Below are 17,578 nucleotides of genomic sequence, written 5' to 3' on the forward strand. Positions count from 1 at the left end.
GTGGCTTACAGGCGGTCAGTGGCAGTAAAGTGAGCTTGCTTGTTGTGTAAATCATTCTCACTTAAAATTGGACAAATTTGATTTACTTCAAAAATGAACTAAAATGATTTACACTATATTTATTTTACTTTGCACCACTATGTATTCCAACTAAACTCCAAAATTTTTAGAACCCTTACATTACTTTGTATTCCAACCAGATAGCACCTTAATTCAAAAGAATTTGACTGGATTTTTCACTGCTAAAAAACCTAGAAGCGCTCACAAGCTCTGTTAAAGATAAGGCAAGAACTAGACGAGCCAGTAAGAAGCTTTACAATGACATTCTAAAAAGAAATGCTAAAAGTGACAGACTTATAACCTGTAGTTGCCCAAGTTACACTGACCCAAGGATTGAGAGAGGGTCGATTCATACACACTCCTAACTTGCAACAGATGAAGACTCACGAAACTATGGAGCTAACCAACAATCATGTGATCACTGAAGGTCACGTAAGAGAAAGAACTCATCTAATGGATAGGAGAGACAAGAGACCAAATATAGTGTGTGAGATCATTACTGCCCTAGATATGTGTTGCCTCATAAATGCTATATCAAAAGAATAAAAAATTCATTGATTTAAATGGCTCAATATAGGCTGCCATGGACATGTGTCGTCACATGACTTGCTAGAGGGTGCAGCCTTTGATGATCTAGCTCTAGGGTGCTTTTGATAGTGGCAAGTTGATTCAAGCAACTACGTTTGGGTGAGTCCATAAACTAGTGTTGAGATGAGAGCGCTTGGAACGAACAAGTTTACTGAGGTTGCCGACGACCTATGTTGAAGTGCTTGAGTTGCCCTAGAAGGGTGAGGCAAGTGTGCTATTATTGGAGGAAAATGGAGATCTAAGTAGGATGACGGTAGAAAGATGAGTAGAAGGCCACATTAGCAAGTGATTTATTATAATTAAATTAGATATGCATGAGTGAGGATACGTGTGTTGGAAGAGACTGAGTGATCATGGAAAACATTTAATCATGCCGCAGGTGCCGATTTGATTGCTTAGGGAGAAACCTGAACTGCCCTCTATGAGAGTAAATACCACATGTTGATCATTTAGGCAACTTCTCTTGTGCATTGCAAGTGATTAGCTCACCTTGCCCATCGAGCGAGTTTTCCCATGTTACCCACTGGGGGTTAGCTCCTTCATCACATCTCGCCAAGTACTTGCTACACACCTATAAAGATATATGCAAATAAACAACTACAATATTTTTTCTGGAAAAAAACAAGTATATTAGGAGAATTTAAGAGTTGTTGGGTGGTTGATTTTGAATAGATTTTGTGAAGCCTTAATATTTTAAGGATGACTTATCTTAATAGTGTAAGAACTAAGGCATTAGATCTAAATCAATGAAGAGAGCAGTGTAAAAATAATAAATTAAAACAAAATATACAAAAGAAAAAAATTGAAGATATATAATCTCATAAAAAAAGGGGCTGTTCTAGTTCACCTGAGTAAGGAATAATCACCAATCTTTTCCTAAGAGAAAGAAAACTTTCCCAATATGATTGTTAAACCTTTTAAGTACCATTTTTATTACAGATTTCACAATATTCATACAAATTACAATATGATTGTTAAAAAGGCGAAGACAAGGAATCGAAGTGATGATCAAACTGCAATATAGATATCTTGGAGCTTGCTCTTGGCTTACAATGTCTATTTTTTAAATTCAAACTTTAACTCCGTTGAATGCTATTATTGGAGGATGAAACACCCGTCTAAAGTCTAAAAATATGGTTAGTCATGTTTATTTTGATTTGGACTCTGATTAATTAGCAAAGTTAGGTGTTAATAGTGATGTGATACTATGGGTTCCCAATTGGGAAAAAATTATAACTCAAATAAATTTAGCATTTTCAGGAATAAAATATGCTGACCTGTAAGCTACAAAGCCAACCAGAAACTGTAATTAAAAAATAAGTACAGAAAACTAAAAAACTACCATCTTTAAAGACTTGGCAAGCACTAGATGTTTTTTTTTTTTTCTTCAGATCACATTGCTTATGAGTGCGATAAATATCATTAAATATGGAAAGCTTGCAATTACGGCAAGAAAAAGAATAAATGTCAAAAATACTTGCCGATTAATTGCACAAATCTTTCCGCAATGTCATGATGTTTGTTGCACTTGTAGATGTCATATAAGGACTTGAGTGCTGCGTGCACCATTGCTTTCTTCGGCAAATATGGAGCATACTCATCAGATTGGTCAACCGTGCTCGATGAGGATTGATCTTGACTTTCCACTAAAGATGAGCACAGAAACTTGAGCCAGCCCTCAAAAAAATACGCTTTCTGTACCATATTACAGAAATAATTAAAAAACACAGTAGAAGTAAATTTCAGATATAATATCAATATCAATGAACAGAGGGAGTGACAAATTTGCATGAATTGCTGTTTAAGACACTGTTGCCTGATGAATTATAGGGGTGGACATATTTTTGTTGAACTGAATGAGTAACCAAATTCAATGGACTCGACAAAATTATATTGAATGCATGGTTGTTCTCTGAAATCAAACGCAGCAATAAGTGCACTTGACTAGCATACTCAAAATTGGTGTGGCTTGACATCAGGAGTTCCCCATTAACCCATTAACCAGCTTTATGCAAACATCAAATTTGTAACCCTAAACTAATTAATTAAACCTGATGCCAAAATCAAACCATCATTACAGCAAACCAAAATGAACCGACATGCTCGGTCCAATTTCACCTAGGTTTTCAATTTAGGAACATTAATCTTTGGGAATTGATTTTTCAGTTTTGCTTCAATTCAATTTGGTTTGATTTGGGATTCCAACAATTTATTTCCATTTGGTTTGACAGGTTTGCTCTAAATTGATAGTTCAATAAAGAGCCTATAGGTCCATAAATATAGGAGAAATGTTCTGATTCAACCAGGTTAACTGGACAAGGCTAGGTAATAGAAGAATAGGATATATGATTATTTCCAACATGCTTAAGTCAAATCATTTGGTTTATTTCAATTTTACAGAACTTCAAAACCAAACTAAAATAAGTTTCTTCAAACAAAAATTCAAAACTAACAAACTAAACCAAACCAACTGGATTTTTCCACTACGAAAAGTGTGCAATCACTCCAATAAAATGTGCAATCATTCGAAAGTATGCGAACTTTCTTTCAAACTCAAACTCAAACATACAGGCATGCTTTTAAATGGGCCACCATGCCTAGAAGCCAAGGTCTTTCTTCTCTAGCTTTTCAAGTTAATTGCCCTCATTGTACTCATTTAATTTTATCGTTATAAAGTTTCACCATAAAAAAATATGTTAGTTATAGTTCCTTTGCTGCTTTTGTATTTGGTTCTTATGCTATTTAGGGACACTCGATGCAATATTCCATTTTGTACTTCATTTCTATGAAAAACAAATATATGTATCCAATGATTGTGCTTGTGACTCTTGCTAATGTAGGGTCTGAGGGGTTAATGTATGCAACTGTAACCCGGTGTTTGCAAAGAGGTTGTTTTCAGAACTCTGATTTTGGAATCTCTAGAATATATTAGAAGCAAATTAACGAATTCTCTAATTTAACCACTGTTCCAAACAAATCCTTTGCCCGCTTAAATTTTTCATTTACAGTAAGTTTATATATGAGGAGGCACCACCAATTTGACGTGGCGTACATTGTGGTGGGACCAACAATGTGGCGGTGTTGACCCCTATACCTTAAACCACACGAGAAGGGATCCCAATTGTTGAACAAAACGTTATGTACTTTGGCGCCATATATCACTTGAAGGGCCAAATGACATCCGAATGTCAAATGGATGGTACCGTTGCGATTAGGATATTGAATTCTGCTAGGTCGAGGCCCCTCGTAATTGAATCGGATGAGATTGGTCAAAAGAGACGACCGACACCCAAAATTAAAGTTTGAGGCTGATCAAACGATGTCGGATTAACAAACGGACTTCGTCATTGTGTTCAGAACATTGCAAATACTCAAAAAACTGTATTTTATTTGTTCAATTTGGAACATCCTAATGAGTGGCATGAATTTCGAGACAACTCGTATTTCGAGGAAATCAGGCCTCGACGTCGCTTAGATAATGTCCGATCATGAAACGGACTATGTCATCACGTCCGGAACATTCTCGACATTCAAAATATACATCTTTAGAAATATGGAAGTAGTTTAGCCCGAGGGACTATTTTGTGTGTGGAAATGCCATTCCTAGAGTTAAAATTACGCATAATTGAAAATTCATTAATGATGGAAATAGATTCTACAACCAATTCTTGAAATCGTTTGAAGTATAGACTCATGAAGCACTTCACGTAAAACAATCCCTTCAATAAGATGAACTCTTATAAGATACATAACTATAGACTTTCCAGATACAAGCAAATTCTACTAAAGTTGACTGAATAAAAAGATTTCTTTCCATAAATATATCCTTGCAAATAACATAATTCCAACCCCAAAAAACAGTTAGATAATTAATGCACTAAAAAATATGGTTTCAAAAGGAAATTTACAAGATGGAATATCTACATATGCATGAATAGGTATATTGTATGTCTAGAAAAGATTCTGAAGAGAGTTGAGATCACCTTGAGAAGAAAATCTTTAAGAAGCGGACCATCCTCTAATGAAACAAATCCAAGGACATGTAAGGTGGTCAGATTCAACTGAAAAAAAAAATTACACATGAATAAATAAATTAAAAAGAAAAATTTTCATTAATAAAAACACCTACATCAAGATCATGCTTTCAGCCAGACCTGCTTCTCAAGATTGTCCTTGTATTTGAAACTTGATGGCATCACTGAGTGGTGTGAACCTAAAGATTCTAGTACCTGCTCCAGCCCTTGAACGACATCAGAAAATGAGCTTCCATAATCTGCATATTTTCCCCACATACCTAAACCCTCAGCAACTAAAATTACCTAATGTAGCGCAGCAAACAATATGAGCTAGAAAATGACTCTTAAAACAAGTTCGTAATCCTTTAAAATAATGGCATACACTTGGGGTGAGCGATAAATCATAAAGTTTGAAAACCTTTGGACTCAAATAATTATAACAAAAATGAAAATTCAAAATTTATTTTTACATCAATTCCACTGGTTCCAAAAAACATACTCCGAAAGAGACGCAGTGATAAAACAGTGAAGTAAACATAAGCTCCATTAGTCACTGATCAATAACGATGGATATTACTTAGATGATTCCATGAATTCGAAGGTACATTAAAGAGCTCAAATGGAAGTAGTAATGTAAGAACCAACTGTTTGGTTGTTTTGATGACTTACGAAGTGTTAAAGCCCTACGCAGAAGAAAATGAAAGCCTTTTTCATTTATCTTTCTTTTTTTTTTCTTTTTTTTTTAATAAATTTGTTGTTAATTGTTCATGTTAATAGAAATAGGTACTGTTCACATTTTAAGATGCACTCACACTGAAGAGAAAAAGGCCTGTTGGGTGTTTACGATTATTTAGGTTTAGAACTCGATTTTGGAGGAGGTTCCTTTGAGGCGCAAGGAAGGTTAACTTAAATTGTGAAAGAAGTTTCAGAGCTTAAGATTTCTGTTTTGGATTTTAATTTAAAATGTGGAGATTGTGGAGAAATTTTTGTAGAAGAAGTGGATATTATTTAGTTTTTGTGGAGTTATTTTCGAGAGAGAATCATGGGGTCAGGTCGCTTTACTCAATGCACGAACAGTAGTTTTACCATTCACGTGGACAAAATGTTCTATCCTAGAAAAGTTACCTTACTATTCCATGAAAAAGTAATTTTGTTGTTCAAATTATTGTTCATGAGCAATAATTTAATTGTTTTGCTTGAATGTAAGAAAGGGAGGCATCGTTGGGAAGGTAGAGGATGTATTAATTTTTGGGAAAAAAAACAGAGAAATACCTTTATTCCTAAATTATCCTGCTCATGAAAGATCCAAATCCATACTTTGATATTAATTTTACGCATGATCGTGAAATAAAAAACATATATAACATGAAGTGGTTAATAAAAGTAATGACAAAAACATGCCTTATATTTGAACAAGGATATTACCCTTTTTTTTTTGAAATAATTCAAATCTTACGCCTATTGAGGCATTAAAAGCCCAAAACTCATTAGTTAGGGCCCATGCATACAAAACAAGAATTTTATTCATGTCATTAAAACTTGCTCTACATATGCTACAATAAATTTTTTTAAAGATTAAAAAGAAATAAACAATTGCAAACAAATAATGTTAGACAACTTTTCTTTCATTGCAATTACATAGAAATTACCAATTCATTTATGCTCATCAAAAAACTTTCATGGCTCATGTTCCCTTGTAAGTTTAAAGACACTTGAAGCAAATGCAATGGGTCTTTTTTATACAAATGTACGATTTATAAATGAATCACATGTTCATTTCTCTTTTTATGCTATACATGCCTTTCCTCTTACTTGCAAAAGCACACATAAGAATATCAATCATGTATTTCTCTAAGGAAACATACAAGTGGTTAGTTTAAGAATGATTTACATAAAGCATCTCTAATAATAATATAAGTAATAAATGTATGTGCATGTTGACGCGAGAGTATCACATGAAAAAGGAGGCTCTTATGAGCCATGGAAAAGGAGGCTCTTATGAGCTATGGAAAAGAATGGTTCCTATGAACCAATGAAAAGGAAATGGCCAAATTATATGTACCTGATCAGTTACAAGTGATACTCATGAGACGGGTGTTATAGTTATATATATTAAACTGTTATGAATGTTTCATACACATGTTATATGCATTTGAGATTATCACTTGAGGCATGATGTTTTAAAAAGGAAGAAAGGAAAGGTTATGGAAGGATTAAGCATTTGAAAGTTGAGGTAAATGTATGCTTTTCTTTGAGCACAACTTGTTATATGATTGATGATTCTTTTGCTAAAATTCCCAAAGCATGTTATAGTTTTTCTCTCTTGATTCTAAGTTTATTTGAATTTCCATTCTCACCTATTGAGTATAAGACTCACCCTCGTTGTGGGAACACTTTTCAGGAGAATCTAGGAAAGGGTAAATGGCAGACCAACCACCGCGCACTTATCGTCGTAGGGAGACGACAAGCGGCAGGTTCTTTTGATGTTTTGTTATTTTTGTTGATAGATGATGGTATGTATAGATTTTTGAGAGGGTTAATTGTGATTTGGAATCCATTCTATTGGAAGAACTTTTTATGTAATCATCTCTTTTGAAAGGTAAATGAAATAGAAAAATCTTATTTTGAATTACTTTAATGGCTCTTTCATTCTTGTAGTAAAGATGTTAATTTTCATTTTGGAGGATTTAATGATATTCATTGTTAACTTGTCTCTTTTCCCGTCCGACCTCTGTTCCCGCCTCGCACTTGCGAGTTCACCGGGCCGGGTCGTGATACTGTTCACATTTTAAGATGCACTCACACTGAAGAGAAAAAGGCCTGTTGGGTGTTTATGATTATTTAGGTTTAGAACTCGATTTTGGAGGAGGTTCCTTTGAGGCACAAGGAAGGTTAACTTAAATTGTGAAAGAAGTTTCAGAGCTTAAGATTTCTGTTTTGGATTTTAATTTAAACTGTGGAGAAATTTTTGTAGAAGAAGTGGATATTATTTAGTTTTTGTGGAGTTATTTTCGAGAAAGAATCATGGGGTCAGGTCGCTTTACTCAATGCACGAACAGTATTTTTACCATTCACGTGGACAAAATGTTCTATCCTAGAAAAATTACCTTACTATTCCATGAAAAAGTAATTTTGTTGTTCAAATTATTGTTCATGAGCAATAATTTTATTGTTTTGCTTGAATGTAAGAAAGGGAGGCATCGTTGGGAAGGTAGAGGATGTATTAATTTTTGGAAAAAAAAAAAAACAGAGAAATATTTTTATTCCTAAATTATCCTGCTCATGAAAGATCCAAATCCATACTTTGATATTAATTTTACGAATGATCGTGAAATAAAAAACATATATAACATGACGTGGTTAATAAAAGTAATGACAAAAACATGCCTTATATTTGAACAAGGATATTACCCTTTTTTTTTTAAATAATTCAAATCTCACGCCTATTGAGGCATTAAAAGCCCAAAAGTCATTAGTTAGGGCCCATGCATACACAACAAGAATTTTAGTCATGTCATTAAAACTTGCTCTACATATGCTACAATAAATTTTTTTAAAGATTAAAAAGAAATAAACAATTGCAAACATTAAAAGGAAAAAGCAAAAAGGATATGCATGCAAAATTACAAGAATTCACCCCTGTATGGTACTGGCTGGGGAAGCAACGTACCCGTGCACAAAAAGGAATAGGTTATGAAAAAGGAAAATAAAAAATAAAAATGGTTGTACCTTTAGGTATATTTAGACGATGCTCCTGTATGAATTAAATGAGAAAAGGAATAAATATTAAAGTTTTACAATGTTTTGAAGGAAAAAGACCTGATATGTATAAATGATTGAAATGAATGAAATAAAGTTAAGAAAAGATAAGATGCATATTAAATATTATATGTATATTGTAAATAAAGAATACTCATGTAGATTGTTTTAACAGTTACCCACAGAGTTTACTTTGTAAACTCATTTCACTAATTAATTGTTTCAGATAAGTCTCCAAAGATTTAGAAATAGTAGAAAAAGAAGAGTTCGTCTATAGAAGACGACGTGAATAAGAGGTAATTTATGATTTGAGATAAATATTAAATATTTGAGGAATTTTGTTAGTGGCTCTTCGAATAAAAGAAAAGAGAATTTGATGTTTTAATGTTATTAATTTTATGAACTGAAATAATTAGATCCTACTGTCCGACATTTAGTTCGCGCCTCGTTAAATCGAGCATTCGGGTCGGGTCGTGACATGTATATTAAGAGATGTAATCTTCAATAATCAATGCAGAGATTGATCTTCCACATAAAATTCTTCAATACAAGTTCAGAAAGAATCAGGGAGACAAAAAAAGGTCATTTGTTCCTAAATATATGTTGACTATATTTTAGTCTACATTGAAACCTCAAAAGAAATAAAGTTAAAAAAAAAAATCCTCTCAGTGAACTGATACATAAGGAAATTTTATTACTTGTTATGTTATGGTCAAAATGTACATGTAGTAAATGATAAGTTCCGATAGCAAGCAACATAGTGCTAGACAAAAAATACTTATGCTAATGTCAAGTTGTCAATCACGTTAGTTCTTAATATGTAGGCTACTTTGCTATATCGAATCTTCAGGTGAATATAGCTATTTTCAAAATGATATGAGCAAACTCATTTCTACAAACTATCTATGGATAAATTACTTTATGTAAAATTTTAAACATTTAGAGTGTTTTGTTCTTACATCACCTATCACAAGTTCATAAGTGTCAACTGGTCCATATTTGGATTTAGGTCGAAGTGGTAGGCCATGTTATTATTTTTTGAAGCTTGCTTCATAAGCAAATGACAACTATATGGCCTAATTAACATCATGCATGCTGGCTTTGAAAAACCCTCCCAAATCAATAATTTCAAACGATCCATAAATCGATTCAGGTCAAAGTGGTAGGTCATGTTATTTTTTTTAGAAGCTTGCTTCAAGGACAACTATATGACCTAATAAACATCATGCATGCTGGCTTTGAAAAACTCCCCCGAATCAAATTACTTATATATCTTGATACTTTAAAAGCAATCCCATTATCTAAAATAACATGGCTACACCAAATTGTCGGTAATTTTGAGCTCCAAAAATTCGCACTCTAGCTTTGAGCTCCAAAAATTCACTCTAGCCTCTCTCTGCATTTGGTAGAGTTTAAATGAAATATTTTGGGTCAAAATTTTAGAAATCAAATAGATTTAGGATAAAAGATACTACCCAGAAATTTCACCTTAATTTTACTAAGACTTTATGATCTAGTTGTAGTTCTATGGTTCATTACTCCTCTCGATTAGAAGAGAGAACATTTGTTGACGCTTATTTTCGTGTCGACCCGACCTCGATCGAGCCCGACTAGGCTCGATCGTGCTCGATCGACCCAATTGACCGTCGTCGAGGCAAAATCGACTCAAATTGGACCCCGATTTGATTAAATTAATTTTTTTAGTCAAATTAAATCAAATTTAATTCAATTAAAATCAAATCAAACTACATCGAACACCGTCCAGCGTCGTTGAGACCAATTCGACGTAATTCGACACATTTCGGCGCCGATTCGAGTTTAATTTCATCAAATTAACTCGATCGGACCCAAATCGACCCAAATCGATCCAAGTTGGGCTCGATTTCGGACTCAATTTCAGCCTTAATTTGTTAATTTAGGTTGAATTCGACTTTCAAAACATCTTTTTGAGATCTAGGGCTGAGATTGAGCTTCAAATCCCACCCAATTTCAAAATAATTGAGCAGAAAATCTACTCAAGCAGATTTTTCTCTCGTTTCTCGCAACGAGGGGAGATGGGACAATTCGGGCAGCTCTACGCGGTAGGCGTGCGTCTCCAAGTGAACGAAATAGATGGGGGGAGCGGCATTAGGCTCCCCCGTTGTTTTTCGTTTGTTCGCCCGTCCCGATCCAGAAAAAACGAGCGAGAGAGAGAGGTAAAGAGCGGGAGACAGAGGGGATTTCCGCACCCAGGCCTTCGTTCGGCTCGCCCCTCGCGCGCGACACCTTCGGCCGAACCTCCAGGTGGTGTCGTCGCTCTCTCTGCTGCCCGTCGCCCTTCTTCCAGCGAGCCAAAGCCGCAGGTGTGCGGCTCTCTTAAGTGAAGGAAGAGGTGGAGTTGAGAATCTGAGCCCTTCTTCTCACTCCAAGGAAGCAAATCAAAAGTTGAGACAGCCATTCACTTCCTTTCTCAAAGATTAACAAAGTTAGTGGCTTTTTCTTCCTTCCTCTCTCAACTCCGGCAAGTTCGTAGCAAGTTGGAAGCTGTCAGAGACTTCCAAACAGCAAAAGAAGGTTCCTAAATCTCCCAAACAGCGATTTGGGGCCTTCAAAGCGCCTTGGACAGCAGCGGCGAGTTCCGGAGCGGCTTGGGTACAGCGCTTTGGAGCTGAATCGGAGCTTGGAGCGACTTTTGGAGGCTTGGAGGGGACCTTTCGGAACAGCAGCTTAGACAGAAATTTGAGCCGCTTAGGACAATACCGGGAGATGGTATACCACTAAAGACTTAGGACTTGGAGCTTGAATCGGAGCTTGAAAACCGAGTGATTTTGCCGCCAAATGGCACCACGATAATACCGGTTTTATGCCAGAGCAATACGGTTCCTTATTGGCATCAAATCTTGAGATATGAATCAATAGGATATGATTAATGGCACAAAAACCTCTGTTAGTAAGGTGGATTTGAATTTTTCCCCCTTAGGCAAACATCCAACAGTCTACAAGGTCCCTTGGACGAAGCAACCCATGGCTGCCGACAAGGATCCTTCTCTGTCAGGTTTCGTCGACTACCCTCCTCTTGACTAAGTTAAGACCAGGGACTCACGATGGCCGGGACGACGGAACCAGTGGGATTTGAATCAGGTCTATCATCCATTCCTCCACATGCGCTTTAGTGCAAGTGGGCAATTTCTATTTTAAGTATCAAATCTCTAAATCTTCAATTACCAAATCCAATACCCAATGCTGCTAACTTAATATCCAAATACACCGTATTATTACGTATCTAATGACGACTAGCCTTATCGAAAGTTCCTCTCGTGAATCGAGAGGGGTAATTATTATAGGGGCTTGCGCCTATTGGAAAGCAGAACTCAGATCATAAGTCCGCAAATGAGGCGAATTCTCTGGGTAGTGTTTATCTACAACCATCTGCCTCTCGCAAAAGTTTACCCGGATTAACTCCCCTCGCCAAAAGAAAAAGCAAAAAGCAGGCAATCAGTTGCGCGGCGAGGAGGCCGGGGCCGAATTTTTCGGACGCCACATACGGCATGCTCATCCTTTAGGGATGATAAATGGCATGCTAAACTTTGGGGAGACCAAGATCAATTGGGGATGCTCTTGAAGAATCGGAGCTTGTCCATCGAGGGGGGGAGAAAAGAAATGTGGTATCCAAGGGGATGCTGGGGTATTTTCTAGATCAAAGGCTGGGGGTGTTCGCTCAAATCCCTAATCCGGACGCATACCAGGAGGAAGGGGAGGCTCTTGGTGGAGTTACACCGATTGGAAGGCATCAGAATTTTGAGGATTAAGAAAGCATCTATTCCCTGCCTCATGTCAGCCCCTACGCCACAATCAGTTCAGTGAGTTTTATCACGCCCGCGTGTTTATAACCTATCCGAAGGAAACTAGAGCACGCCATTACTTTGAAAGGAATGGGGAACACCATCACGTGTCCGTCTTACCGGCAAGTTACCCCCAGATTCAGAGGAGACAGAGATTGAGGAAAGTTTGATCCGGAGATGCTGGAAGCGAGGATACTATAACAGAAGCACAGGAGAAAACCGCAGTGTGTAGCTCATTTGATATACTTTCTTAAAATGCCAGTTTACCTGGTCAAAGAAGAAAAAGGATGTGAATTGTGAGATTCTGCGTGGATTAAAGCGAGGTGCTCTTGAAAAATAAGGAAGGCCACTTATGATCACCCAGGAACAAGTTTCAAAATTCCGGTGATAATCTGGTGCAGATTACTGGTTAATGAGGTTGTTAGACAGCACACATTGCCAACAAGGGTACCTTATGTATTGAATCTTGTAAGTTCAGTCACATAAAAAAAGCTGGATTTAGTAATAAAATCTTGTGTTATTACTCACCAAAAAAGAATCGCAAAATAGCATTAAGCAGGAAGTTCGACATGAGATAATTGGTTGAAATTGTAAGAGTTCAATCATACCATGAATCAAGCATTTCAACGATCGTAATAATGACTTAATCACAGTATAAGGGCAGCATTAATGTTTTACTTATGAGAGTTATGCTTCGAAGTGAACGCAATTAGTCGAGCAGTTTAGAGATCTAGAGAGCACAATATAGTCTGCCAGTCTACCTTACGAAGAAAAAGCATTGACTTCTTTCATCTCCTTGAATGAAGTGAAAATCATCTACTATATTTTTGATAATATATAACAAATCTGTAAGTACTGATCTACACAGCAGTATACAGTTTAGAGTCATGAACACAACTCTTCTATGCATATGCAAATATCTGGTGTGCAACACACACTATAGGGGCAACATTCTGACCTGAGATGAGGCGGTTCTGGGAAAATATCCTACACTCATAAGCAAGACTAGTATTTAAAAGGCAATCGAAACACGTGCGATTGTATGAGCACAGACACAAGTGTGAGATCTAACTTGAGGATCCCATGGGGTACATCTAAAGATCCTGAAGAAAAAGCAAGATCTGAGTAACATCTAGAAGGATACACATACACCATAATAAAAAATGGCATCAAAATGCAGCCTTAGAGAAATATAGGCTGGAAGGCTATGAGCCAAAGCGCGTTCCTATGGTCTACGACTGGGGAGTATGCTGAAAACAACGATTTGTGAAGGGGTTACAGCTCCATTGCCTGACGTTGACTGAACAGTTGTGGGCTGAAGAACGAACAGACTTCTATGTGGAGAAGTCCACACTCAAGCCTTGACGATTGAAAGAGGCTATGACGACAGTGCCTCTTAGCTCTCCCAGAATTTCCGTCAGAGCCTTTGTGGTGGAGAGGGACCGCATCAGGATATAGACTGGGGGCAATATTGATGCAGAACCACAGGGCCCTAATAGCATCTCAAGTCAAGTGCTGTCAACCAGGACAAGGCTGAATCGAGTGTATGACGAGTAGAGTTGATGATGGCCATTATCTTGGCGATTCATACAGAATGGCCGACCCTCATTTTTGGGACGAACATTTCCAATTGTCCGGACCAATCCAGAAAAGCTTTAAGTACTATGGAGCAAAGAAGGTCACTGACCAGCATCAGCGGTGGTTATCCAAGTTATTAGGCTATGATTGAGATTCAGTATAGGACACGGCTTGGAAAATAAAGCAGCTGATGCTTTATCCAGATGTGTGGGGGAGCTTCAAGAGTTTAGCTAATAATCAGTGCCACTGATGGTAGACTGGGGAACCCATCTACCAGAGGAGAGCAATGCTGAATGAAGAGCTTAAAGAAAATTCGGGAGGATCTGATGAAAATAAGTGGACGAGCATGCTGATGAAGATGCCATCCATTTGGTTATTACATTGAAGGGAAAGGTTGTTGTATCAAGGGAGGTTTGTGATGCCAAACATCAATAATATCCCCCATATGTTGCGGAGTTCCATAGCAAGTGCTTGTGGGAGGTCATTCAGGAGTACAAAATACATATAGAGGCTGGCATCTGAGCTCTATCTGGAAAGGGGGAGTCATAAAGATTGTAAGAGGATGATGGTGGCGAGATGCGAAATGGTGCCAAAGGACAAATACTGGCTTGGTCCAGGGGGTCTACTGCAACCCTTGGCACTATCCGAACAGAGTATGGGAGGAAGTGTCCATTGGATTTCAATCGATGGCAATGCGCGATCAGAAGGATATACTGTTATCAGTGGTGGTGGACACTCTATAAGTCATGCGATAACTCACATTTTAGTATCCTAATTGCGACAAATCGCACACTAACCATATTACACAAGAGCATAACTGTCGGTTTGCGGCAGCATCATTTATCAGGAAGGTATAGACGCATGGATATTTGGAATCAATAGTGTCAGATCGAGAGAGCAGGTTTTCTCAGTCACAGTTTTTGGAATAAATTGTTTCAGGTTGCAAGCACTTATCTCAAGAGAAGCACCGCTACCATCCATCAGACAGATGCGGCAGAGAGAAGTAATATCCGAGTCTGGAGACTTATTTGAGGTGTTTTCGCTTCTGAAACACTGGCGGGTGGGCGAAGTGGCTGCCTTGGCAGAGTATTGGTACAATACTCGCATCATTTTGCAGCTCAGATGACGCCCTTTCATAGGTTGCTGTATGGAAGAGAACCACAACACCTAGTACAGCTATGGGAAGGAAATACTACAGGTATCTTCGTTGAGCAGTATCTGGAAGAAAGGGACAAGTGCTGAATTTGACAAAAACATCTTCTGAGGCTCAACAACTCATGAAGAAGCAGGCAGATTCACACAGAAAGACATGCAGTTTGAAGTTGGGGGGAGAAAGTCTCCTAAAACTACGAACTATACAACCAGAGGACAGTGCGAGGAGGAATGAGAAAGTTGGCACAAAGGTACTTTGGACCCTTGAAGTGTTGGGACAAGATCGACGCTGGGCGACCGATTGAAGTTGCCCATCAGCTACTATTACATTACAGTTTTTCATGTATCATGCAGCTGAGGAGAGCATAGGGGAGCATTGCTGTTAATACGGAATTACCTGAGTACAACTAACCTAAGGATTTGGAAGTGATATTAGAAACCTCTGGAGCTTACAGGCGTAAGATCAAGATAAAGATGGAACCCAAGAAGTGCTGATTAGGCGGAGAGGTCTTCCCGATTTCGATGCTACTTGGAGCCATTGGACCGAATGAAAGGACAATTCCTTCCTTTCACTTGAGGAACAAGGTGAGTTTTTTGGAGGGAAGTATATGATATGGCCGCCGCCACCTGGGCTGGCTGGAACCGGTCCAGCGGGACCGGTCTTGGTTATTCAAGGCGGCGAGCAACAAGCACGGGGGGCGGTGGGAACTCATGTGGGCCCCATCATGGGCTAATGCAAATGTTGGGGGAAAATTTTGAATTTTAAGGTGATTAGGTAATTGTAATCCTCACTTTAAATGATAATTAGGGGGAAAGGAGAGGGCATCTTGAATTTGATTAGAATTTGAGATCTAATTGGGTTTCCTTGCTTTGGGGCTCTTGGCATTGCGGAGATTGGAGAGTTGTTCTTCCTCTCGGATCGAAGAACAAATGTATCTGTTGCTATTTATTTGTCTACTAGTTGAAAGTAGAGGAGATATCTCATGATTTTTCCTTATTCAATTTTTTCTCAGCTAGATTGCTGTTTTCCTGTGATTCCTACTGTCCACTGGCGGAAAACAGCAAGTTTTTCCTGCTGTTTGCTATCAAATTGTGATTGAGGATTTGCTTGCGGAGTTCCACTGGTAAAATTTCCTCCTTAAGGTGTCGGGCGGTGTGTTTTTTACTGAGCGACACTTAAGTATTTCCTATCAGATTCATAATCATCAACTCCCACCTTCCAATTTTTAATCTTAAAGTGTAACTAGTCTCAACCGTATATGGAATTATGTTGCAAACAATTATACCCAAGCATTTACTTCTAATCTATCGAATGTCCTCTATTCAACTCGCAAGATAAAATTCAACACTGATCGACTCTGCAAAGTAAGCCGATAAAACTATAGAACAATCTGGTGAGAACATCCTGAAAGACAAATCTAATGTTCTCGAAAATGGGATGAAAACTTCTGGTAGTGTCCTATTTATAATATTAATCTAGCTTCTAACAATTTGGATCTGAAAAAACACAGGCTCATCTCAAGTAAGAGCCAAGGAAAAATTTAGAGAACCCCAAAAAGCTAGAAATTCAGAACTCATAGGGAGAAATAGAAGTAGTGATTAAAGATAAAGAGAAGAAAACGACAAATTATATGTGCACACAAACCTATGAGCAATCAAGGCTCAGCTATTAGAATTAACTGTTCAGGATTCAAGGACGAAAATAACATAAGACTAAAGAGAATATGATTATTATTTATTTGAAAATACTTGCCAAAAATAGAATATATGTATAGTCGGGTTTGTTGTTGGATCAACGAGAAATGAATAGAGAATAATACCCAAGTTAGAGAGGTATATCAAAATATTCTATAAGGCTACGAAAAGCAAGAATAATGATAAAAAAGAATACTGCTTTTATACAAATGCCAAAAAGCACAGGAGTAGTTGCATGGAATACACATTTTTGTCAAAAATATATTCCCGAACATCAAATATACCTACTGTTGACGAGAGTATCTCCATATTTACGAGGCGTGCTGTATCGTGATAACGTTAGTCGGATATAGGATACCTCCGCGACAACAGAATCGTGTCGGATAGAGCCACTTGCCGGCGTGTCCGATTTAAAAATATTATTGTATATTTGAACTGGACACGCGTAATCGGTACTACGCGTAGTCCTATTAAAAAAAATAACACCTGAGCCACGATCTACCACTCTTATTCTTTTCGAAACCTTGAGTAAAGTGGTTTCCAACCAGTGTTTTCGATCGCCAAGACACGGTAGCGAACATTTGTCAAGAGCGAGCTAAGTTTTTTCCGTTTCCGGCCACACCGTGTTTCAAGTTCTTGCGTTATAAGTTTTGAAGGTAGCGGCACAGAACCGCGAGCATATAAGCAAACTAAGAATCATCCTTTGATCAACTCGACAAAGAGGCTTGACGACGCGAGCATTAAAAGTTGATAGGCATCACCGCTGTCGTCGTACGAAGCAGGCTTTAACACGCGAAAATGAAGGCGACGTGAGCAGTGTAGGATTTCCGATTTGTCCTTCATCGTTCTAGCCGTTTCTTTAAATCATTGCCTCGGATTTGATAACTTGATACCGAACAGCTTGGTACG

At 37.7% G+C, this 17,578-nt stretch overlaps 1 protein-coding gene across 1 annotated transcript in view; it reads right to left on the minus strand.

The window, feature by feature from the left end:
• Positions 1 to 1,856: 1,856 nt before the first annotated feature.
• Positions 1,857 to 17,578, minus strand: part of LOC110097045 (HEAT repeat-containing protein 6) — a gene marked incomplete in the record, with an annotated part of 130,981 nt that continues 115,259 nt past the window's right edge. The window contains 3 exon segments of the mRNA XM_028695434.1: positions 1,857 to 2,343; positions 4,632 to 4,709; positions 4,803 to 4,921. Of these exon segments, the coding sequence (XP_028551267.1) occupies positions 2,116 to 2,343; positions 4,632 to 4,709; positions 4,803 to 4,921 (425 nt within the window).

This window comes from Dendrobium catenatum, unplaced genomic scaffold, assembly GCF_001605985.2.
Source record: "Dendrobium catenatum unplaced genomic scaffold, ASM160598v2 fragScaff_scaffold_71, whole genome shotgun sequence".
Lineage (NCBI taxonomy): Eukaryota > Viridiplantae > Streptophyta > Magnoliopsida > Asparagales > Orchidaceae > Dendrobium > Dendrobium catenatum.